Consider the following 25,566-nt stretch of genomic DNA (forward strand, 5'->3'; position numbering starts at 1 on the left):
CCCCCCCGAAAGTAATTTTAAATAATTATAGGTTTCTCTGATAAGTAGTATTTTAAGGGAAAAACATTACTACATTTGCACAAATTAGTGTTTGGTTTTTTTTTTTTTGTTGTCTGATAAAATTCCAAAGTAAAGGTTAAAAAAAAAGTACATAATCAAAAGGGAAAAACAAAAACAAGAAACACCAAAGCGATTAGGACATGGGAAATTAGTGTTTGGTCAAAGACCAAAAATAATAAATAGGATATTAAAAAAATAAAAAACTAACAATGAAAGGAGGCAAAGGTGCTTTAGATTATGGGTCCTTTTGTTAAAATATTAAGATTGTGGAAAGTTTTTGTTTAGTACAAAAAAGAAAAAGAAGAAAAGACGAAATGGGTCCAATTTTAAATTGCCAAGTCTGTTTGGTGAGTGGGTAAATACGATTCATGACCACATACGGGTGGTTTGGAACCATCCGACATAATGCATTGTACAATATATTAGACTTTGTCAGTTCTTTTATTTTATATGTTTTTAGTAGATTTTTCTCGATGTTGCGAATAATTCATTTGTGTAGAAGAACATTCTTATTGATAGAATATGTAAGTGTATATCAGACAAGCATTCATCAATCCTACAACTAAACCATGTTGAATACTAAAACAAAAGCACAAAGTCCTTGAAGAGAAACTCCCAATACATCCTTCAAGACAAAAAATATTGTCCAAGATAAAAAAAATTTCTAAGAAAGTGAGTACTTGTAGTTCCTTGCTTTTCTACAAGCGATCCAATGAACAGAAGAAGTCTAAAACCTTTTTTTCTTTTTGGTATGATGATTTAGAGCTCACCACTGGAACTACTCGAAGGCCAACATGACGATGATGTGCTGAGACTCTCAAGCCAGAATTCATCGGCAAGAAGTGAGTTCGAATCATTGTTTCTATGCCACGACCAATGTGCTCGTTTCCCGTCCATAACCTTCAATCTCCCATGTCCGAAACTCGATTCACGGTATACGGATAAAGGGGAAGGAGGCTTCTTGAACCTATAATTCAAGTTATATGAAAAGAAGAAACATATCGATAAATTCATTTAAAATGATGCAAATTTATTAAAACAAAAAACCTTTGACTTGTTGAGGAAGTATGAAACTATATTTAGATATATAATGAGAGGTGACTTACGATAATGCAAGGCCTTCTCGGTTGCCTCCGTCACCGATGGTGATGTATATAGGCCCACATGGGTCGGCCTTGTTGTTATATACACGTTTCTGCATTAATCACAATTCGACATCAATTAACCCTTAAATGGTACATTAACAATGACTTAATGAAGTCTTTAAATAGAAAAATAATATAAAGAGAAAACGAAGATTGAGGACTTACGAAACGTTCGTAGGCATGAACATGGCCGGCAAAGACGACGTCGACTCGAGCACTAAAGAGCAAAGACTCCATAGCTTTCCTCATGCTCTCTCCTTCACCTTCATGTGCCTCGTTCGTGTTGTACCACGGGGCGTGCAGCAACACTACCACCCACGACGTCGTTTTACGGTCAACCTTTTCACAATACAAAAATAGGAAAAAACCCAATTGTCAAGAATTGATAGAAATTTTAAACTACGTAACAGTTTATAATTATGGGTCCCTTAATGTGTTAAAAAATCTTTCGGCTTTTTTTTCATGTAAAATTTATTTACTATAAACAAAAAAATCTTCAAAGAATTCCAAAGCCGGTTGTGTTTTAGTATAAAAAATTTACCCGAACGATCATTTTTGAATGTGAAAGGGATGAAATGATTGTGTTAAGCTTTTGTCCAACTTAAGTTGCACTATCTACAAACTAACCTTTGCTAGATCGGCCTGGAGCCATTGATACTGATCGGAATCACAGTCAAAGTCGGTGTAAGAACCGAGCATAATCGTGTGGACACCGGCAACGTCAAAAGAGTAGTACAGGTTGGAGTCAGAGAGGCTCTCGGTGTGAGGCATTTTCCATCGGGCATTGTATGACTTGAAGGTTGTGTGTTCAATGATTGGGAAGAATTCGATCTCGTGGTTTCCTTCAGTAACCATCCAAGGACGCTTGCTCGCGAGTGGCTCCACCAAGCGACCAAAAGAGTCCCAAAGTGGCTGGTGAGTGTCAGCGTAGGAGAGGTCGCCAGGAAGTAGAAAGACGTCGTAGTCTTGCTTCTTTATCTGAGATAATGTTGCATCTGTCCATTCGGTTTGGCCTAGGTCCCCTTCGATATTTCATTAAAAATAAAACATATTTCATTAATTTGACATGAAAATTTGGTACTTAATTAACTCGTTTGAACCAGAACCTAACATATAGAATAGTTGCGTGAAAATATATAATCCGATCCAACCCAACTTGTCATGAATTGAGTGTTTTGTGCGTTAGAGTCTTTGAAATAATTTACCTACGATTGCGAACTCGACCGGAAAAGTTGACGGAGGAGTCTTAAAAGAAAACTCAGGACCGTTGCCACCACAACGGTAGTAGTAAATGGTGTTGGGTTGGAGAGGTCCGATCTTGACGTGGTGGATTTTTCCGGATTTGTAGAAAAAGTATTTGTAAGAAGTGCTTTCTCCGGTGGCTTTTCCGACGTACTTTCCTGGTTGTTTACCGTATTCCACCACCGACTCCACCTTCTTGTCTTCCGTTATAAATGTTACTCTCATGTGGTCCTTACCCGCCAATGATACGTGCACCTATAATTGATCAAATATGATATATCTGTAGATTAGTAAAAAAAAAAAAAAAAACTTATGATATAATCAACAAAAAGTGGGTTATAGGAAAAGGAATCCATCACTCAATCTATCTGAATACAAATATACATTGTCCTTAATTAAGGACTATACTGTACATCTTACCTTTCATAACAAACCGAAGATGAAAATATTAGAAATTAATAACACAGGGAATACTTTTGAATTGAAAAAAATATATAGAGAAATAGAGTTTAAATCAAAGAACCTGTTGTGGATCGGATTTGGAGCGGTCATGAGGGACGAAGACGATGGGACGAGGTGGCTCGCGTTTAAGTTCCGGCTCATCAGCTTGAGATATGAACGGACAAAGGAACAAGAGTGTAAAACAAAGAAAGAGACCAAGAAGTTTCATCTTTAAGGTTTGAAAGAGGTAAAGTTTGGTGAAGAAGAGTTGATTAATATTGAAGAGTTCGGTGGACGTTTTCAGGTGTATTTATACTTTTATACATCTCGTTAGCCATCGCGTCAAGTTACTTCATTTCCCTTTTTATATTTAATCCATAAAATGTCTTATATACTTTTTGTGAGTTTTGCTTCCAGATTTCTTTATCTATTTGGTAATATTATTTAACGAAGAACATAAAGTCAATGCTTTAATTTTTTAGTTATACGGTTTTCGTAACCTTAAAGAACTGGACCCAAGAAAGTAAACATAGATGAGATGCTTTAAGTGAAGGTTTTAAGATAGTGTCGTCCGTGGATTCGTATGTCTGTGTATGAACATTTTATCGATAGGCCAAATAATTATGATCGTTAAGACAGTAATTAGCAGATAAATTTTGCCGATGTGAAGAAATTATATACGTTGGGATGTTCATTAAGTTTGCAACACAGTATAGAACTTTGCGTAGAAGATATAAAATGAAACAATATCTACTAAAGTATTTGTAAAATACAAAAAAAAAAAAAAAAAAGGGGGGTCCATTATTCTCAGTTTCAACGTCGGCTAGTGAGATATAGAGCATGAAGCCTCAGATACCACAAACGAGTGATATGGTACAATCCTACATAAATCGTTGTCCTATTAGACTTTACTATAATGTTTTTTTTTTGGTCGACATTAAAATCTTAACGTGGTGGAAATCCGTGTTTCAACTCGCCATGCCACAATTCCATTTACTAATATCTAAGATTAGTCAGTTTTTTTTTTGCCCAAAACAAAAATAGAAAAACAAAATCTGTTTTCTTACACGATATATATGTTAAAATACAGATTCAACGCCATTTCCAGTTAATTGCATTGCTTTAATTAGTTATATTGAGCTTTGTATTTTTCATGAAATTATTCTAGGCAAAAGAAAAATATCTGAAAATGTGTCAAATGTTTCGTTATCAACGGCGAGAATATAGATATCCACAATGGATGGGGGCACGTGTCTAACAATGAACAAGTGACGAAGACGAGAAAGAGTAGAACAAGTAATCCAATCTGATGGATCGGAACGTGCGAAGATGTACAAACATGAATCATCATGTCATCATCTCTGGCCACGTTGCTTAATTTTTATTATATGGTCCTAACTCCTAACGAATATGCTATATGGATCCTTTCCTAATTCCAAATTATGAATAAATATGATTTATTATGTGTTGTATTTCTAGACAAGCCGTGTACGGACGTCGGTAGACCTTTTTCTTCTTTTCTTTTTTGATATTGAAATCGAAATAGCATATAGTGATGATATACCACAGTTTCACTCCACCCTTCTTCTCTTTTGGACATGTTTAAGTAAAGTAAAATACAGAGGATTCACATCATTGGACACATCAAGTGAAACGCAACAGATTAATGGATTGAGGTCCAAAATTCGAAGTAAAATCTTTGATTTGCTTGCCTGGTTGCCTTGATTGGTGACATTTGCAATATAATGCGCAGCGTAGCTATGTCCATATCATCTGTGTTGGGCTACTGACAATTCATGGGCCCATTAAATTTACCAGCCCACAAACTAAATAACCACAAGCCATAAAAAGGAGATATCAGATATGTAACCCAAACTTTTTGGACCTCATTTAACCCGAACTTTATTCATTTTGATTAACATTTAATAATAAAAAAATTATATATATATACTTCTAATTTCTTATAATTAAACTTTAAGTTATACAAACAAAATAGAAAATGTAAACGGAATTCTTTGGTAGAAAGGAAAATTAGTTACGTACTGTTTGTAATATACGGACGCAAAAATAATTATATATCATATAGATAAAATGCTTTGATTTGTAAACATATAACAAAAAAAAATTAAAACAAATACGTGCATGTATATCGAATATATATGTGCGGGTGTAGCATGTATGCAACTATGCATGAGCTGATGAGCATGATGTATTGATGCATCCAAGTCTCTACCTAGTGATAAAAATAAGTAGTGTATGTAAATGTACGTAGCTAATTTGTTAGACATTGGTGAATGTTTACTTAACCATTCCTTTACGGTAGACGAAAGTACCTAGCTACAGTTTTTCTTGTTGAAAACATGTCCTAATAAATTAAAGAAAATGTTATGTCTGGTCTGTTCTGTTCTTATCCTTGAATTAAAACGATACAGCTAAAGACATTCGTGGGTTAATGTTTCACAAGACACAGTGCATTAACATTCCATCTATTAAATATACCACATTCACATGGTCCGATTTGCTTTGGATTAACTTCATTTTAACAAAACTCGAATAAGGTGATTTTGCATATAACCATCAATTATCAAAAATCTATTTTGTTGGTAGTCTGATACAGCTATCTTAGTGAGCTGATTGTCGGCATGACTTAGCCGATAGTATAATTTTTTTCTTCGGTTTTTTTTTTCCATTATGATCAACATTTACATAGTTTGACGTTAATTAATATACATTAAACCAGAATATAGGTAGAATTGTCTGAGCAAACCAAACTTAACCCTATTTACAATTAAATCAGAAAGAAAAATTTACTAGCATATAACAGCACAGTATTAATTTTCCGGAAACCTATGGGTTTCTATCATCTGTCTTGCAATTACTTTGTCAACTTCAATACGTTGACCTACTTAGAGTTACGGACCACACAACTTGCACTCAGTATCCCATTTTTTCAAAGGTTTTCTTTTTCGATTAACTTTTCATACACACAGCGCTGCATATACATTACACGGTTCTGTTTTAGGTGTCGTCATTGTATTTTGTTTAAGGTGTAGTATTTTTCTTTTAAGTCTGGACTAGAGATTGATAATGTGATGTCGCCGCACCATATTCGAGAATCACTACTTGTCATAAAAATATCTAGAAGTGGAGTTCACCACTTTTAATTAGCTTGCATAATTTTCCGAGACCAAAAAAGAAATTATTACATGTCTTTTTAATACATTAAAATATAAATAATGGTGAAAGAGGTGAACAAGAAAAGTTAGATTAAAAAAAATTAATCAAAGAAAGATTAATTTAAAAAATTATACTATATAATTTGACACAAAAATATCAAAAGAAATAGAAAGGATATGAAAAATCCTAAATTGGTAGGGCATAAAAGTTTTAATGTCATCCGCTCAAAAAGCAGAGAGATCGGGGTCCCATAATAATTTCCTCATTTTCATACACATTCAATAATCTATCTATATGCACAGTGGCATAAGTGTCAGCCTTTATATATCTGTACACACACAGCTTCTAGATCCTCATTCATTCCAATCACAGATAGAGCTGATCTTTTCAGCAGAATCTTCTTTACCAGTTTCTACAAAGAAAACATAGAAAAAAATGGGTTTGCATTTTAGGGTTATAGCATGGATTTTTCTGGCAGTTTTGTGTTTTTCATCATTGATTTACTCAATTGAAGCAGTGGTCACTTATGATCATAAAGCTTTGATCATCAATGGACAGAGAAGGATCCTTCTCTCTGGCTCTATTCACTATCCAAGAAGCACTCCTGAGGTAATCTCTAATTATATATTAACTAATAGTAACAGATATAAAAACAGTTGATTTATATATCTTTTTAGATACATGCAAACTTTTTTAGTTATGAATTATAAATTTTTTTGAATGGTTGCTTTGATTTTCTGAACATTGGTTTTTTGTTTTCTTTCTTTCTGTATGTTGCTTATAGTCTAGGCAATTTCATCACACAATTACATTTTTGTGCATAGAATAAGTTAAAAGTAAAAGATCTTGTGGATGTTCTGTTTCTATGTAGATGTGGCCTGATCTTATACACAAGGCCAAAGAAGGAGGTTTGGATGTTATACAAACTTATGTTTTTTGGAGTGGACATGAACCTTCTCCTGGAAATGTAAGTTAAAGGAATTAAACAATTGCCTTACTTGACTCATAAGTCATATAAAATCTTAATGCTCTGTATATTTGCGATTGCTCCAGTATTATTTTGAGGATAGGTATGATCTTGTTAAATTCACCAAGCTGGTGCATCGAGCTGGTCTTTATCTTGATCTAAGAATTGGTCCATACGTTTGTGCTGAGTGGAATTTTGGGTAAATAGAAATAAACAAAAGTTTTGTATTTTAGAATATTTTTTTCTTCTTTCGAATATAAGACTACTTTATAAATTTATAAATGAGTTACGATTTTTTTACAGGGGATTTCCGGTTTGGCTCAAATATGTCCCTGGTATAGTTTTCAGAACAGATAATGAACCTTTCAAGGTAAAGAATTGTAAGAATAATTAATTTCCACTTTTATGTTTTCAGTCGTTTCTGATTGACAAAATTGTAACTTGATGTGACAATGGAAAAGATTGCAATGCAAAAATTCACAAAGAAGATTGTGGATATGATGAAAGAAGAAAAGCTGTTTCAGACTCAAGGAGGACCCATCATTCTCTCACAGGTTTGTGTTTACTTTGCCTAGTTGTTTAAAACTTTAAATTGATACAAAAACTATAATAATGTGAATGCAAAAAATTGACAGATAGAGAATGAGTATGGACCAGTGCAATGGGAGATGGGAGCAGCAGGAAAGGCATACTCAAAATGGACAGCTGAAATGGCATTGGGACTGTCCACAGGTGTCCCATGGATTATGTGCAAGCAAGAGGATGCTCCTTACCCGATTGTATGTTTCTCTTTTCCTTTCTCTCTATTATTTTTACCTTGATTAGGATGTCCCGTTTTGGTTAAACATGGTTTAGATAGCATACTAATTAATTAATTTCATGTTAAATTTTTGTATGGTTGAGTTTGGTAGAGTTTCTATTTTAGTTTGCATTCTACTTTTTGTTAACCTAAAGCAATTTTGATTCCATTTAATTGTGTTTATCAGTTTAATTTGTCGTTGTTGAGAAAATAGCCGGTTACACTTAACCGGATAGCGTTATACATTATTATTAGATATAACTTTTCTTATGTCGGCAAGACGGCAATTAGATATTCTTTGAGAGGAAGAAGAAATTTGTATATTATATAGTATTATTATTCTTTTGTCATTTGTGATTTACAATTTGAAGATCATTACTTCAATTCCTTAAGACCATCGTTATCGCTACAACACAGTGTGTTCTTAATGGTTTTAAAATAATAAAAATGTTAGAATAGTGGGTACAACTGTTCTTAACACATAGAAAATTAGTCTCCTCCAAAAACTGTTGAATGGTGTGTTCTTAAGTGTAGACTATTATTTAAATATTTTAACTTCCCTAAGACCACTACAACTGATGTGGCGTTAAGGATGTCCTGCATTGGTCAACACCTTGGGTGTTCTAAGCCTTTTTAAAATTAAAAATATAGAGAATAGTAGGTAAAGAACATATTGTTGGGTCTTGATGTAGAACTAATTTTGGGTCAGTTCTTGGGTGACGTGGCAACTCGTAAATGAATACAATTTTTTTGCAAAAGAGAAAACATTTATTTGTTTGGAGGAAGTTTTGTTTGTTTTTATTTATTTATATCTTTAATGTTTTTTTTGTTTCATAAAAATTTGGTATTGTATTTTGAATTTTAGTATAAGTTTTTTAAGTTTGCAATTTAAATGTTATTTTTTAAAGTTTTTAAAATTGTAATATGTTTTAGATTATTATATTATTAAATCTTATGATTTTAAACATTTTCTCCCAATAACCAACTCCTTAAACAAAAGATCTAAACTAATGATTTTACATTATATTAATAATATTTTAACTCTAAGAACACCTAAATCAGTTATCAGATGGGTTAACTTTTGAATTTTTGTTTAGCCTTTATTCTCTTGAAGTAAAAATTTTCTTCTTCTTGGTACAATGAAATATCGTTTTCCCCTTTGATTTGATTGCCTTTGATGTCTTTTTCCGTCTAAATTGCATGTGGCCACGCGGCCACGCCGGCCAAAAAACAAAAAGAATCCATTCAACTTGTTTAACTTTCACAATTTTACGAAGTTTGTGTAACGTGGGTGTAAAAATTATACAACAGATAGACACATGCAATGGGTTTTATTGTGAGGGTTTCAAGCCAAACTCAGTCAATAAGCCGAAGTTGTGGACTGAGAACTGGACTGGTTGGTACGTCACATGGCTGTATTAAAGTTATGTACATCATCTTTTTCGTTTCTTTATATATTAATTCTTTTTGTGATGATTCTCAGGTTCACGGAATTTGGAGGTGCAATACCAAACAGACCAGTGGAAGACATTGCGTTCTCTGTGGCTCGTTTCATACATAATGGTGGTTCTTTTATGAACTATTATATGGTATGTTTAGTAAGTTTATTTAAATTTTCAAATAATATACAATTAAATTATGGTTTAAGATTTAAATAAGACAATGCGCTGTCACAGTATTATGGAGGGACCAACTTTGATAGAACAGCTGGTGTTTTTATTGCCACAAGCTATGACTACGATGCTCCTCTCGATGAATATGGTAATTAATCACGTTCACCTGTCTATTCGATTTAATTGACTATGCTAACGTTTTTGTTCTTATTTGTGTCATTGTGTGTGGAATAGGATTACCGAGAGAACCCAAGTATAGTCACCTAAAAGAATTACATAAGGTCATCAAGATGTGTGAACCTGCATTGGTCTCTGTTGATCCCACCATCACATCACTCGGAGATAATCAAGAAGTAAGTATGCGAATTTAACGAATTATGCAATGTAATACTGAAGATAAGAAGCATAAAGATTCATACATTTGATAAAAATAAAAATAAAAAGATTCATACATTTTTTTTTCTTTGGCCTTTTCTTTTGAAATGTTTTCAGGCTCATGTGTTCAAGTCCAAGACTTCTTGTGCTGCATTTCTCTCGAACTACGACACGAGTCATCCGGCAAGAGTTATATTTGGGGGATTTCCGTATGATTTGCCTCCTTGGTCAATTAGTATTTTACCAGACTGCAAAACCGAGTATCACAACACTGCAAAGGTTAATAAACTAAAGCTTATATTATGTTACATTTTTACCTTTTAACATGATAATCTGGTGCATTCGAATAGGGGAACAGGGTATCATTGTGTTGAAGTTCCTAATCTTAAAAAGAAAATTGACAAATTATATAATTTGAATAAACGGCTTTTAAATAGTTTAAGACGATTTTGACGTCATTGATCTTGACCTGTATATTTGTTCTTGATTCATGTACATAATGTCATATAGATTCGTGTACCCAGCAGACTTATGAAGATGGTTCCTACTAGCCCACGATTTTCGTGGAAATCGTACAACGAGGCAATCCCTTCTTCAAATGACGTTGGTACATTTGTTAAAGATGGTCTTGTGGAACAAATAAGCATGACCAGAGATAAGACAGATTATTTCTGGTATCTTACAGAGTGAGTGAATTTTTCTAACTCTTCGACTTGTGATATCTCATTAATATCTTGCTGATTTACTAATCACAGTGGTAATGTTTTATGTGGTTTTGTGAATATACTTAGCATTACAATTAGTCCTAATGAGAAGTTCGTGAAGACTGGTGATGATCCTCTCCTTACGATTTGTTCAGCTGGACATGCTCTTCATGTTTTCGTCAATGGCCAGCTTTCAGGTAAAATAAAAATAAACATAAGGGTCTCAAAAATCTTTGTCTTCTCTATTCAAACAAAACCTTAAAACATTCATTTTCTTTGTTATAGGAACTTCCTATGGAGCACTGAGCAACTCGAAGCTCACATTTAGTCAAAAGATCAAATTGCATGTAGGCATCAACAAACTTGCTCTGCTAAGTACTGCAGTTGGTCTTCCGGTTAGTTTCGATCTTGTTTATGTTGAGATATTTTCATTAGTTTGATTTTTAAAAGCTTTTCTTGATTGACCATTCAGAGAATTTTTGCGCTTTTTCTCTTGAAAATGATTACGTTATGATTTTTGTGACCTCCATCATTTTTTTTCGCAGAACGCTGGTGTGCATTGTGAGACTTGGAATACTGGTGTTCTAGGACCAGCCACATTAAACGGAGTTAACTCTGGAACATGGGACATGTCCAAATGGAAGTGGTCCTACAAGGTTCTCTTGAACAATATATACTGAATCTTTTATACTAATCACAAGAATAACAAAATTAAAATGTTATTTTACCCCTAATGTGATTTAACTAGATTGGTACTAGAGGTGAAGCTATGAGCCTTCATACCACAACCGGGAGTTCTTCTGTGGAATGGATAGAAGGATCATTCATGGCCAAGAAGCAACCCTTGGCCTGGTATAAGGTACAAAATATTCTCCCAGTTTCTTAGAGATATAGATCGATCTTAGACTTAGTTTTACGTCTAGCATGAGATGTTCATATATATCATTCATATTCTTGATGTCTCTATGTGCAGTCTTATTTTGATACACCGGTAGGCAACGAACCATTGGCTTTGGACATGAACACGATGGGGAAAGGTCAAATTTGGGTAAATGGACATAACATTGGACGCCACTGGCCTGCGTACATGGCTCGTGGGAACTGTGGACGTTGCAACTATGCTGGAATTTACAACGAGAAGAAATGTCTCAGTCACTGTGGAGAACCTTCTCAAAGATGGTGAAGAAAAAAAGAATTCCTTATCTTTCTCTTCTCCTATTACCTACCTTCTTCTACTTTGCTCTAAAATCTAATTTTCTCACATGATTGGCTTACTAATGTTTCAGGTACCATGTGCCTCGTTCATGGCTAAAACCGTTTGGGAACCTTCTAGTCATATTTGAGGAGTGGGGTGGTGACCCAAGTGGGATCTCTCTTGTAAAAAGAACAGCCAAATGAAGCTTCCTACTTCATTTTTATCTGGACACAATTTGTGTGTAAACTACAAAAGCATGCATATAGATTCTTATGTACAGATACAATGACAATCATTGGCTCATTAATTTGGAAAATTGTTCTATGTATCCCTGCTCAAATAAATATTATTGCAAGTGTATAATAAACCAAATAAGGCAAAATCTTTGCTAATAATTATCCTGCTTACAATTTACGAACACAATAATTTCATTTTCTTTTATATCTCCCTCCCATATAAACAAGGCCTTATCCTACACACAGCTACACTTGACACCAAAAAAGATAGATATGGACCATATGGTATGGCCGTATGGGTGTATCGTGTATCCACCTCTCAGCTACAAAAGCATCAAATAAGCTGAAACACGATCTATCTCTTTCAGTACCGTCAGGTTTAAAGATTACCCACGTGTTTCCCGTTTCCTATTCTTAGACATATTCAATTTTGCTCAACTCCTTTTTTTGATATCCACAATTCCAGAAACAACAAAGAAGAATAATTCAATAAACCCATGCTCTCTCCATACTTAAATTAAATTAATTAATAAATTGACTCTTTAACATACATGAATTGAAACCTAATCCTAATTACCATACTTTAGTAAACCATTAGATAAATACTTCATTATCTTCCTTAACTTAGAAGACTCCTAAATCTTAAAACTGTTCACTTCCTTTCACCAAAAGAAAAAAAAAAGCATCGTATATTACGCCTCGTGATTGATTAGGTTTCGAACCCTTTTCTTCTATAGGGTTTCGGATCTTTAGTGTTCTAAACCCTTGAATCCATAAAAATCTTATCTTTATCTGTTTTCAATCAATTGGGTAAAGTTGTAAAGGAAGGAACTTTGAATCCATGGGGAAGGAGAAGCTAGGGATTTTCACTCTCTCGTTTCTTCTGATCTTGAATCTAGCACTTGGTAGATTCGTCGTGGAGAAGAACAACCTCAAAGTCACATCACCCGAATCGATCAAAGGTGTTTACGAATGTGCAATTGGTAATTTCGGAGTTCCTCAATACGGTGGTACTTTAGTCGGCACCGTCGTGTATCCCAAATCGAATCAGAAAGCTTGTAAAAGCTACACCGATTTCGACATCTCCTTCAAATCTAAACCTGGACGGTTACCCACTTTTGTCCTCATCGATCGTGGAGGTTCGATTTCGATTCCGATATTAAAGTTCTTACCTTTTTTGGTTGTTCCCTTAATTGGTTTGATAAAGATCTGTTTTTTTTATTCGGTTTTGGAACAGATTGTTATTTCACTTTGAAAGCATGGATAGCTCAACAAGCAGGAGCAGCAGCGATACTTGTGGCTGATAGTAAAGCTGAGCCTTTGATTACAATGGACACACCTGAAGAAGAGAAATCTGATGCGGACTATCTTCAGAACATTACTATTCCTTCTGCTCTCATTACTAAATCATTGGGAGACAGTATCAAGTCTGCGCTTTCAGGTGGTGATATGGTTAACATGAAGCTAGACTGGACTGAGTCTGTTCCGCATCCTGATGAGCGTGTTGAGTATGAGCTCTGGACGAACAGCAATGACGAGTGTGGGAAGAAGTGTGATACTCAGATTGACTTTCTCAAGAATTTCAAAGGAGCTGCTCAGATTCTTGAGAAAGGAGGGCATACTCAGTTCACGCCTCATTACATTACTTGGTATTGTCCTGAAGCTTTTACGTTGAGTAAACAGTGTAAGTCTCAGTGCATCAACCATGGAAGGTATTGTGCGCCTGATCCTGAGCAGGATTTCACAAAAGGGTATGATGGAAAAGATGTTGTCGTTCAGAATCTACGCCAGGCTTGTGTCTATAGAGTGGTGAATGAAACTGGTAAGCCGTGGATCTGGTGGGATTATGTGACTGACTTTGCCATCCGGTGTCCAATGAAGGAGAAGAAGTACACCAAGGAATGCGCAGACGGAATTATTAAGTCCCTCGGTTAGTTATAATGCTTCATTACTCCCATGGTCCTTACTTCTGTAGTATTATTTGATTGACTCGTTATTTGTGGATGGGTATTAATTTGGAAACTGAATAGTGTTTGTAGGCGATCAGCTCATCCATGATATAGAATAACTAACTGATTGATATCGATCAGCTTACCTTGTATGGCTTATATTGACCTGTTGGATATTTTGTTACTTTCCAGTTTGTGCATTTCATTCTAAATTTTCTGACTACCAGCTCGAAATGGCTAATTTTAAATTTGAGTTTTGTTAAATGCATTTAGGTATTGATCTCAAGAAGGTGGACAAGTGTATCGGAGACCCAGAAGCAGATGTTGAGAACCCAGTTCTTAAAGCAGAGCAAGAGTCCCAGGTTTGTCTTTTTGTAGCCAGTTGGCTCTTACACTTCTCTTCTAGATCTTTTCTATTTTAAATTGCCACATATTCTCCATTCCTTGTGTTCTTAAAATGAGTCTGTTTCAGATAGGCAAAGGTTCCCGTGGAGACGTGACTATACTCCCGACTCTTGTCGTGAACAACAGACAGTACAGAGGTATTGGGGAATTCTCAGTTTTTTCTCCCTATCTACAACATCTTACTTAATTCTTTTGCTAAATGAATCATGTTCATGTTTTTTAGGTAAATTGGAAAAAGGTGCAGTTCTCAAAGCTATGTGTTCGGGTTTCCAAGAGTCAACAGAACCAGCTATCTGTCTTACTGAAGGTTCTATCATCCACTCTTTCTTTTCAGAAGACAGATCTCTTATGGACCTATATACATTATATTATTTTTGTTACTGTAAAACTTGGATCAGAATTTTCCTTGATTAGTTTATCTATTTTATGATGTCAAAGAGGAAGGTCAGTTTATAGATATGCTTCTGATTTTTGCAGAGTTGGAAACTAATGAATGTTTGGAAAACAATGGTGGATGCTGGCAAGACAAAGCTGCCAACATTACTGCATGCCGGGTATCCATCCTTTTGGCTAGCTATATGTTTTCGTTTTCTAACTTTTGGTTTTGTTGTTGCTACTAAGACTGATTACTCTTATTTGGATCTGGATCGGCATTTTAGGATACTTTTAGGGGAAGGTTGTGTGAGTGCCCTACTGTTCAAGGTGTTAAATTTGTTGGTGACGGTTACACTCACTGCAAAGGTAAACTTAAACTATATTTTATTTGTGTAGCTTGACTATATTTTTGTGGAACAACAGAAGAATGCCATAGTCTCTGCTTTAGTCTATTTTGCCAGTATTTTTTCACTGGTACTCAAATTTTGTCCCTTGTGGCTATTTTCTCGGAATCATATTAGATGGTCTATTTGTTGATTTGTACTACCTGCGACTATGATATCCAGATTGAATTAACTTGTCTCTAACTAATCTAACATTGATGAAATCTTTCGATGAATAAGTTCAAACTTGAATGAAATTCAATCATATAAGTTAGTGAATTTTTTTTTTTTTTGCTCGATGTGAAAAGCAATGTTCTAAATTGTTTTAACCGTTGTACAAAATTTTCAAAACAGAAGTTATCTTACTATAGTATTTAGTACATTGTTATTTCACTTGGCAGCCTCTGGAGCTTTGCATTGTGGTATCAACAATGGAGGATGCTGGAGAGAAACCCGAGGTGTCTTCACTTACTCTGCTTGTGTTGTAAGTATTTCATCTTTTATGTCAGTGTTAACTTTTTGAACAACCCTCAATCCCTCATCTTCTTAACCTAAAATAAAACTTCTTTGGTTTTCGAAATGGATTTTTCAGGATGACCATTCAAAGGATTGCAAATGCCCACATGGGTTCAAGGGCGATGGAGTGAAGAACTGTGAAGGTACTTGTTAAGTGATATTTCCTAGCAGATACATACACGTGGTCTACTTGCATATATGTACTAGAAAACATCTACATCATATTGAGCCTAAAACATCTGGTTTTGAGAAACGGATGAGAATACATACATGTGAATGGTGTTCCATGTAGATATAAATAGGTGAACTAGCTGTGGTATTAGTATATATGCATTCTGTTCCTTATGATAGCATGCAATGTTGTTTATTTACATACTAGTGGCAGTGTCTTATCTGCGTGTAAAGACTGACGGTTTATTTGGCAGGCTACTACTAACATGTTATTCGCCTATTGTTAATATGCATGCGCGTTGGTCTAGAATATTTTGAGCAGATACACAACTGATATTCTTTTGATTGAATTTGTTAGATGTGGACGAGTGCAAAGAAAAAACAGTGTGCCAGTGCCCAGATTGCAAATGTAAAAACACATGGGGAAGTTATGAATGCAGCTGCAACAATGGTCTGCTTTACATGCGTGAACATGATACTTGCATAGGTAAAAGGAGTTCTTCGTTATCTTTAAATCCATTCTGAATTTGGACTGAGTAATGATCAGATATTCGCTTGTCGGATTTGGTGGGTTTTTTGGCTAATACTGTGAGATAAATATGTAGGTTCAGGCAAAGTTGGAACTACAAAACTCAGCTGGAGCTTTTTGTGGATTCTTATAATCGGAATTGGAGTTGCAGGTCTTTCTGGATATGCAGTCTACAAATACAGGATCAGGGTATGTTGTTCTTTACCCTGGCGTTGTTATCATATACATGAAGATTTTTTTTGCGGTCTAGATAGATGTTAATAAGTAACAATTAAAATTGTGCAGAGTTACATGGATGCGGAGATTAGAGGAATCATGGCACAGTACATGCCTTTGGAAAGCCAACCACTCAACACAAGTGGTCCTCATATGGATATTTGAATGAAGTTATCATCAACTCAAGCCAAAAGACTCTCTTTCTATGAGTAGCTTCTTTTAAGTTTCCATGTAAATGAATCTATGGATTTATATAACTCTAGAAGAAGAAAAAAAAAAAAGCCACAAAAATAATAAGTGTATCTGCACTTTTCGTAAGAGATGTGGATTTGCAGGTGGAAGCCCCCTTTGGTCTGCATAGTACTCTTACAATGTAAAATAGACATAAAGGGATGAATAAATGAGTAGAGAGTTTACATTATTTACTATTGAAAACAACATACTTGATCACCAAAAAAGAAGACAAAGCAAATAAACTCTGATTCATGTCATACTTTCTCCAGCTCTACTCGGTGTTTCTCTATCTGTTCTTTCACTAGCCTCTGCGATTCTCGGATAAGCCTTGTGTGCTTCTTTATCAACTCTTCCTTTGTCTTGAGCTCTTCCTCCATTTCTGCAATCTCCTATTAACAACAACAGAACAGAGCAGACACTAGGGTTAAGTCAAATGGGTTTGGCGATTCACATTTTGAAAAGAACCGAAGCTAACCTTCTTAAGGCTTTCTGCTCTAGTGGGTGCACGATCTTCTCGCTTCAATCCCATGAAATAAAGCTGAAGCTTTTTCGCAGCTTCCATAAAATCTCTAGCATGCCGCTCAACATCAACTGCAGATAGTTCAGTGAGGGGAACTAAGAAGTTAGCCGTTTCGCTTAGTTCAATCCACAAATCAAATCATCATAGTTTTATGGAAGCAAGCTAGAGTACATAAGTTAAGAAAGTGAACTAAACACAAAACGACGAGTAAGAGGCTAAGAGCCATCTAAATGATCTTCTTCAGCAGATACACACACAAATTCCTGTTTAATCACACCTAAGAAGACTACAAACCAAAACCTTAGAAGATAAAACTGGCATTATCTAAATCAGTCAATTCTTGTTCTCAAAATTGAAAAATTGTAGTGTAAGGAACGAGACAATAACAATTCAAGGTGGAGATTAGGAAAGGGACTGACTTTGATGAGAAGGATGAGGAGAGCGGTCGATTGCTTGAAGCTCTCTAGCGGGTAAACATGGTAGCAGAGCAGCTTCCAAAGCAGTGACGCAAGCCATAATGTCCTCTATCTCATGGTTCTGATTGTTCGAAGAAGTCTCCGGTGAAGTGATTGCCGGCGGACGGTCAGGCGGTGACGGCGAAGGTTCCGAAGACGGAGGTGGTTTCTGCTGGTAATCCATTAACGCCGATCTCGATCTCGGTCTCTCTCACTCTTTCTCTCTGCTTATTTTTTTTTGCCTTTAAGGTTTGGTGAAGCCGAGTGAAATAAATTGGGCTTCTTATTGGGCCCTTTTTCGATATTGTGCACTAGATTGATTTAGCAATTTTACTGTATTTTTCTTTTACTAAAAAGTAAAAACAAAACTAATTTTCTCAAAAATCAGTTTTAGAAAAATAAAATATTTGGCTTATGGGATTCAGATGAAATTTGTAAAATGAGAGCGATTCACTGAAAATTGTAAAACGTTCTCTTCATTCATTATCAGTGACAGTGAGAATAGCTTTTACACATAAAGACATCTCATTCTCTTACTTCTACTTCAAATCATCCAGGTGAATAAAACACAACAAAAACTTTAAATAAAACTCACACGTTAATAAAAGTCACAGAAGAAGAGATTATGGATTATTAAACTACTACTTAAAACAACATTTGATCAGACATCAAGCCTCCCGGTCGGAGAAAGTGTGCTGCTTCGGTATCTAGGAGACAAGTTAACAAACTCCAACGCCTGTGTTCTGAGCTGAACCGGGTAATCAGCTGCACAACCGATCCTTGGACCAGCTCCGGTACACCATTTCAGCGATAGCTGATGTCCCAACTGTAAGGATCTTGACTGTTTCTTTGAGTTGATCCTTAGTAGCATTGACTTCTGTGGCACATTAGCTTTTGGACTCTCAAGTGCACCTGAGAGTGTTCTCTGGTAACTACTACGTTTCGCCTCTTCAAGTGTACCGAGTGTTCCGTTACTGTTCTCATCTGTTTCAGTCTCTGCTTGGTATGTTGCGTCCTCTTCCTTTAACGTTTCGGGATCATCTCCTCCGTTTGATTTCACGTAATCCTCGTAGGTGTCGGAATCTTCACTAGCTTTGTGCACCTACACAGACCAAAACTACATTAGCTCTCAAGTAGTCTGATCTTCTCTAAACAACCAAACTCTAGTATATGATACCATTCAGTAACCAAGATTAGAACATGTTAAATTAGTCTATAAATACAATCACGAAGATTTGATTGGCGTAAGGATGGGTAGAACACAAGGTTTACCTCAACATCGTCAAGATTCACTGCGTTCTCTCTGAGAAACGAGAGGAATGTGTCGAGGCTATCATCCGACGGTCTGTAATGTCCGCTGTATGCAGAGATTGTCTAAAGAAATGGAGACATAACGATCAGACAAGAATCACAATAGGGAGACATAACGATCAGACAAGAATCACAATAGGCAGACATAACAAAGTTGATAGCAGATGATATCCTTGGTACATTACCTTGAGAACTCCATCGTCAACAATCACCCTCCCAGCGGCTAATGTTGCTCCTCCGGCTAAAAAGCTCGAGTGATGGAACCTTCCTTTCTTCTTCTGAAGTAAAACATAAATCAAGAAAGGACGATCCATTAGAATCCTTCTTCAGTGATAAATAACAAATCATAACCGATTGAATATTACCGGTTTTTAACTTACCAGACCGGCATAGAGTTTCTTGAAAGTACTCATAACAAAGATCCATTTAGTTCCCTCGGATCCATGCATAGTGTGTAGAAACTTTCCAGTTAACTTGTGAACAATCTTCCCTTCTACGATAACATACTCATACTCTTCCCTCTCTTGCTGATAACAGAAAAAAAGACTTATATGAGAAATCACCAAAACATGTAAATCAAAGTTGACAAGACAAAAAAGATGGCACATACAGGTCCAAGATATCTAATGCATTGCTGCTTAAGCTTTGACCTCTGACATTCGTTAAGTTCTAGATCTATCCCTCCTCCAACATCCAACCTGCAAATAAAAGTTATATATAAGAAATTTTCACCTAAAAAAGATTCTTGAACTACAAGAAAACACTAAAGAAAATGAACCTTTAGATAGTCATGTGGTTCTAAGAAGAATTAAGCATTTACCAGTAAAAGAAAGGCTGACCAGCATCAGCTTTACACCATTCTTCATAGTATTTATGCAGGTTGTGTCCATACCGGTGTCGAGGATCAATCTGATGTTAAGTTTTCATATTTTTTAGTCTTCTTGTTACATTTTTGATCAGAAATATTAAATCCAATTTAAAATAAGAAAAAAAAGTGGAAAATGGGTAAAAAGAATTTACAGCTTCAATCCAGTGTTGAAAGGCCAGTTTCTGAGCTTTGTCGACTATGGACAGTCCCTTCCCCACCTAACCATAACCAAACCACAAGATTACAAAAACCAATTAACCAAGTGGATTAAAATAACATATATTTTGAGAAATTTGACATCTTTTTTTTTGTGAAAAATAAATCGTCAAAGTTCAACTAGAAATTTTGTGAAAAAAACGTCCTTTATATTTAGCGAAGTAAAAACATCAATTTTACCGATAACAAAAGAAAATAAAAATAAAGGAGATACACTACCTTAGAAGCATTCAAGCTCACACGATTCCACCTAGAAACAGCAGTTTCAGGTCTCGAGTAATCAAAAAAGGAAATAGTACTATGGTTAAGCCTCGCATAATCCATCGCTTGCCACCTTCACCCATCATCATTAATCAACACGTTAATGACTCATTATAAACTAATCTCTCCTTCTTATTAAATTTTAAATAGTACTTTATCGTTTTACCAGAGCTCTTCGGCGACGACGACAGAGTCAGCTAATCGACGCCGCGTGCGATAACTTCTGTAGACCTTCTGCACTTTCACCGCCGCCAAGCTAGTCGAGTCGTCTTCACACGCGCTTCCTACGTGTGAGGATTTCTCCGGCACTAAAGACTCATCCCGGCGGTCTACCGGAGAAATGAGAATATCACCGGCGCCGTGTGTGAACGACGAAGGCTGGAAATCAAAGCTCGCAACTACCTGCATCTTCCTCCAGACCAAAGAGGTCTCTCTCTCTGTCACTCACTTGGATCTTAATGTCTGAACAAGAAACAGAACACTCAAGAGAAGAGATAATGAATGGGCAAGGAGGGAGAGAGAGAGAGACTTGGTGTTTGTTATGCTATCAAAGTGTTGTGTCCATCTCTGTGTGTATTTATTTATAGAATTAATGACCCGATTTGTATACCATTTCCTTTTTTATCCTAATTAGTTCTTTATTTTCTTAATTTTGTTTCTTTTTGCCATTTTGACTTGTTCTTTTTTTTTTTTTTTTTTAAATGTATTTCTTGTAGGAAATAGACAGGTAAGATTGTGATTTTTTAAAATTTTGTTCGTAGTTGATTGTGAGTACTGAGTACAATTAATATACATGCCATTGATTTATTCTGTTAATTATCAATGCAAGTTAGGTGTTTAATTTTTTAATATATATACGTCATTGACTCAGTTTAGCTGAGAATAATTATATAAAAAAATAACCAAAAAAACAAAGTAGGTTTAGAGCCTACTGTTAAGTGGAGGGATGGTTGTTTCAGATCGCATTTTAAAGGTTCTTATCCAAGTTATAAAATGTTGTAGTAGTGATGTGAAAAAAAGAAAAGGTTAGAAGAATGGAACTATCTAGGATATTGCTTTTATGTATATTTCGTTTCATGTTTAAACTATATTGTATTTGGCTATATACGAATATCTCTTTTTCCACAAATGATAACATACAGATACAGTATTAATACAGGCTTATCAGATCTAGACTCTCTTGACGGGTGTGATACATGGAAGGTGATACATCAACATTTGCTTAGATTAGTAAATCACTAAATTTCATATAAGCGTACTTTTTCCATGTTAAGATTATATCTTTCTTATTCTTTTTTTTTTTTTGTCAAATATATCCTTCTTATTAATTCTATACCTATAGATTAATACGAAGTGTACCTATATAGAAAAAGAAAAAAAAACAAACAGAAAAAGTAAAAAAAAAAAATCTATAAAAGGGCGTTTATTTTTACTTCGATTTGAGATTTGGGAACTTAAAAAAGAATGATCAAGTAAATGACAAATTTTTAGGTTACTTCATTTTTTTTCTTTTTCTGTTTTTAATAAATTGATGTTTTAGGATTTTTTCTTGTTTCTAAAAAAATAATGTTGTAGATTAAATAACTGAAATGATTGTTTTTACTTTATGTTTTTGTCTACATGATATATTATCTAAGGTTTTTTTTTAATATACGTGAAATTATCAAAACATCAATCTATTAGAAAAAAATGGAGTATTATATATGTCTCTTTATACTAGTGTCTCCTAAATGGCTATATGATCTGGCTATATGATGTTGAAAAACAGTTTTTGGAGGTCCATGTTATACCCGTTTGGAGTCTCATGAGAAGAATAGAGACGGCGCTTTGGTCTATGTGGTTTTACTTATCCGTGGGAGATGGTTCATGTTGTTTGCAATAGGAATGGTGAACGGAGGTGGTTTCTCTGGTTGCATGTAGATGCTCCTGTAACTGTTGGATTTGTGAGTTAGTCCGTTGTTGTCACTGCGTTTTTGTGTTAATTTGCGGAGAAGCTGTAGGCGTCTTATCAGGAGGTTTTGAAGGCTGACCTCATTTAGGATTCGGTTTGCTTGTGGCAACTAAGATAGGACTCCAGAACTCTGGAAATCAAAAATATTTCTGAGTTTGGCATCTCGGAATCGGTGTTTCTTCTTTTGTCTCCGATTAGGTTAACGTTTTTCTTCATTACTATTTTTGTTGTCCGTTTGTTTTGTAGATTTTTGTTTTTTTCCACTATCTGTGTTCATTGTAATCTCAAAATGATATAAATACTTAACATTGATACCAAAAAATATTAAAAAAACGATGATACGTGAAATGTAGATGAAAGTTCATTAATACATACAGGTGAAATATAACACGTATGCGCAAAACTCATGAATGACTGACTACACTATACATACAGCTTCATAATTCATAAACCAGAAATATCATAAATGGTAAAATACACATGTCTGGCTCTCTGTCTGCCAAGAAGTATAATATAATTGTGTCTGTGCCAGTAGTGTCAGTGAATGTCATCATTCCGTGGGATAGAATCTCCACACACAAATACATGACTTTGAGAATCGAATAGTACTGATTTATAAACAAACAAGAATTTTTTTTTTAAAAAACCTTGTTTCGTGGGTCTCCAAAAGGACTTATTCATTTCTAATGGTCTTGTTATCCAAAAGAATTTAAAGATTACATTATGCAAGTGCATCAGAAAAACATGCGATGTCAGGTTTAAATCTAGTTGAAAATTATAGTAAGAGTATTCTTTTTCTTATTTTGCAGTTTCAAACATCCTTCATTTTTAGTAAGTATACATTCACTATGTTACTTCTCATTTTTATCATCATACTTATTACAACGACATGTCACAATTAATCACGCGTGCGGAAGTGACAAGTCTCTCATACTGGAAATAGTGGTATCGTTTAAAACTTTCAACTATCACTATTGATTATACCATTGGAATAAGACTTCCAAATAAATGGCACTATGCAAAAGGAAAAAAAAAAGTTACGATGTTCAGAAGAGAGACGAGACATCAACCGACATCCACAAGATTCATTTTTAGTGACTCATTACGAAATTTTATAATATACCGACATAAACAATGGTAAAATACACATGTCTTGCTCTATCACAATAATATATGTAGTGTCTTATTATAATCACCTTATGTTAGTATAATTGAGTATACACCATATGATGTTGATGAAATGTAAAAGGAAAATCACAAATTTTGTATTCTAAACATGTCATGAAAAAATTGTCAAAAAAGGACAAATAAGTCAACAAAAATAATAGACCATAACCAAAGTACATCTTTTAAAACTATGAATGGAGTAATTCCTCAGCGTTTTTTTCTTTTCTATTTTTTTTTGGAATTTAAGCTTCAAGTATTCGATTCAGGGACATGTACTGGACTTATGTGTTTCTCTCTAGCTGTGACAATGGAATTACATTTGCACAATTTTAACAAAAGTTATATATGTTTTTTAGACTATCTATTATATATTCAAATAATAATGGATGACGTGAATCCGAAGTCCATGTTTTCATGTTATGAGTAGTGGACACCTGATAGATAAAACTTACGTACGTACGGCCATAGTATTTGAAAGTAATCAAAGTATTTATATATAAACATATAAATATATATATATATATAACATATAAATATATATATATATATATATATATAATATTAACAAAACGCACACATGCACGTTAAATTAGTCAAACTAGTCCTGACCTAAATCATACGTTGGACTTTTTTCATGGAGGTTGGCTAATTTGACTTTGGTTTCAAGGTAGTACCTATTGAAAGAATTTGAGTTTCAAATTGTGATAAATTAAAGTTAGTTAATTAAAATTTCGTTCGGTTAGATATCGAGGGCTGAATTGTTGTTTTTTCGTACATTCCCATGATTAAATTATGGAAGGTACGTTGACATGATCGGCATGTAGGAGCTAATCAGTCATCGATTAATTAGTTTTATACTAACTAATTAATTAAACTGTTGTGGTTTAGATGCACTTGTCAAATGTGAGGTAGTGGTACGTACCTCTTCTGAGTTGTAAACTCATCTTCTATTCTAATTTAAAGAGAGCAATATTGTAACCGGTATAAACCATTAATTAATTCAGAACATTTTGCTAATTCCCATCTAATGACTCCAAAATTATAATTATAGTAATCGACACGAAGCATGCATGAACCTATATATAATTTCTACGTTCTTCTAAACCATGTAAAGTGATCAATATTTTAATTAATATTGAATTGGTAATTTGGTATGTACACAAAAACAAAAAAATGGTATATAAATTTGTTTGGTTGAAGAGTGACGAAGAAACGTAGAAAGTAGTCGGAAGAAGCATGTGGTCCACGTGATCGGACTTCGTCGGACGACCACTACCAACGACTCTATCTCTTTGCGTGCTTGCATGTGATTCTCATTGATTTGCTCGTATATGTACGGTCACTCTCTCCAAAGACCTATTCAGTATACACTATATAGTCTATAGTCTATAGTCTATATATGTATCAACATCGTGGTGTTTTGGTTTTATGTGGTGTATTAATATTTTTCTACCAATTCATATAAAATATCTAAAATATTAGTAGTATATTATAGTATTCCATTTATGATTTCCAAAGGTGCTAATTAAACCATCTCTAAAACCAAAAGACTTCAAAATATGTTAGGTTCAACTTCAATATGTCGACGTTGCGTTAAAATGTGTTAGGTTCAATGATCGACGTTGCGTTAGTACAACTAAACGACTTTAGATATTTAGATACCCACCGAACCGAAGTACTTTCTCTACAATGTGTTTCCCTAGGATATTGATGGATATAATTTGTCCGACCACCAAAATGTTCCACTACAGCTTGGAAAATTTTGTCTGTTACGTGATGAGAGCTCTTTGACGAGTTCCACGAGATTTCTCGAATATAGCGTCGTAGACTATCTGTCAATGAATATGATATCATCCGTTTGTTAAATACAAGTTCTACTATTAAAGTATCGTTTAAGATTTTTCGTCTAAATTAAAAATCGTAACTAAACATTTTATCTGTTAACAACATTGTCAAAGCTATATTAATCTGTTTCAACAAAAAAAAATTATAATATTCATCTCTATTCTACTACTGTCAAATGTTAACATTTGTGTATCCCCGAGACTACAGCCACTGAGAACAAAAAAAAAAAAAAAAAAAAAA

At 34.6% G+C, this 25,566-nt stretch overlaps 5 protein-coding genes across 5 annotated transcripts; 2 read left to right on the forward strand and 3 right to left on the reverse strand.

The window, feature by feature from the left end:
* LOC104781133 (purple acid phosphatase 22) lies at nucleotides 551–3,208 on the reverse strand. Its single transcript, XM_010505726.2, has 6 exons — nucleotides 2,971–3,208; nucleotides 2,411–2,702; nucleotides 1,833–2,227; nucleotides 1,371–1,544; nucleotides 1,167–1,255; nucleotides 551–1,027 (listed from the first exon to the last, which is right to left on the reverse strand). The coding sequence occupies exons 1-6, from the start codon at nucleotides 3,115–3,117 to the stop codon at nucleotides 820–822; spliced, it is 1,305 nt and encodes a 434-aa protein (XP_010504028.1). The 5' UTR covers nucleotides 3,118–3,208; the 3' UTR covers nucleotides 551–819.
* Nucleotides 6,336–12,113, forward strand: LOC104781134 (beta-galactosidase 2-like). The gene is made up of 18 exons (XM_010505728.2): nucleotides 6,336–6,674; nucleotides 6,937–7,032; nucleotides 7,119–7,231; nucleotides 7,336–7,402; nucleotides 7,494–7,586; nucleotides 7,668–7,811; nucleotides 9,143–9,231; nucleotides 9,315–9,420; nucleotides 9,508–9,592; nucleotides 9,679–9,797; nucleotides 9,937–10,098; nucleotides 10,330–10,505; nucleotides 10,611–10,720; nucleotides 10,809–10,918; nucleotides 11,069–11,179; nucleotides 11,272–11,382; nucleotides 11,497–11,702; nucleotides 11,810–12,113. The coding sequence occupies exons 1-18, from the start codon at nucleotides 6,501–6,503 to the stop codon at nucleotides 11,919–11,921; spliced, it is 2,184 nt and encodes a 727-aa protein (XP_010504030.1). The 5' UTR covers nucleotides 6,336–6,500; the 3' UTR covers nucleotides 11,922–12,113.
* On the forward strand, nucleotides 12,581–16,919 carry LOC104781137 (vacuolar-sorting receptor 1). The gene is made up of 12 exons (XM_010505730.2): nucleotides 12,581–13,093; nucleotides 13,192–13,884; nucleotides 14,177–14,265; nucleotides 14,376–14,445; nucleotides 14,532–14,615; nucleotides 14,786–14,862; nucleotides 14,968–15,049; nucleotides 15,468–15,550; nucleotides 15,659–15,725; nucleotides 16,112–16,240; nucleotides 16,359–16,471; nucleotides 16,568–16,919. The coding sequence occupies exons 1-12, from the start codon at nucleotides 12,796–12,798 to the stop codon at nucleotides 16,661–16,663; spliced, it is 1,881 nt and encodes a 626-aa protein (XP_010504032.1). The 5' UTR covers nucleotides 12,581–12,795; the 3' UTR covers nucleotides 16,664–16,919.
* Nucleotides 16,878–17,954, reverse strand: LOC104781136 (mediator of RNA polymerase II transcription subunit 28-like). Its single transcript, XM_010505729.2, has 3 exons — nucleotides 17,672–17,954; nucleotides 17,208–17,323; nucleotides 16,878–17,121 (listed from the first exon to the last, which is right to left on the reverse strand). Exons 1-3 carry the CDS (start codon nucleotides 17,889–17,891, stop codon nucleotides 16,987–16,989), a joined length of 471 nt encoding a protein of 156 aa, XP_010504031.1. The 5' UTR covers nucleotides 17,892–17,954; the 3' UTR covers nucleotides 16,878–16,986.
* Nucleotides 18,166–20,939, reverse strand: LOC104781138 (IQ domain-containing protein IQM3). Its single transcript, XM_010505731.2, has 9 exons — nucleotides 20,530–20,939; nucleotides 20,322–20,436; nucleotides 20,039–20,104; nucleotides 19,839–19,927; nucleotides 19,629–19,716; nucleotides 19,399–19,545; nucleotides 19,204–19,296; nucleotides 18,980–19,081; nucleotides 18,166–18,809 (listed from the first exon to the last, which is right to left on the reverse strand). The coding sequence occupies exons 1-9, from the start codon at nucleotides 20,769–20,771 to the stop codon at nucleotides 18,369–18,371; spliced, it is 1,383 nt and encodes a 460-aa protein (XP_010504033.1). The 5' UTR covers nucleotides 20,772–20,939; the 3' UTR covers nucleotides 18,166–18,368.

The sequence above is a fragment of the Camelina sativa genome, chromosome 4, assembly GCF_000633955.1.
Source record: "Camelina sativa cultivar DH55 chromosome 4, Cs, whole genome shotgun sequence".
In the NCBI taxonomy this organism is placed as follows: Eukaryota; Viridiplantae; Streptophyta; class Magnoliopsida; order Brassicales; family Brassicaceae; genus Camelina; species Camelina sativa.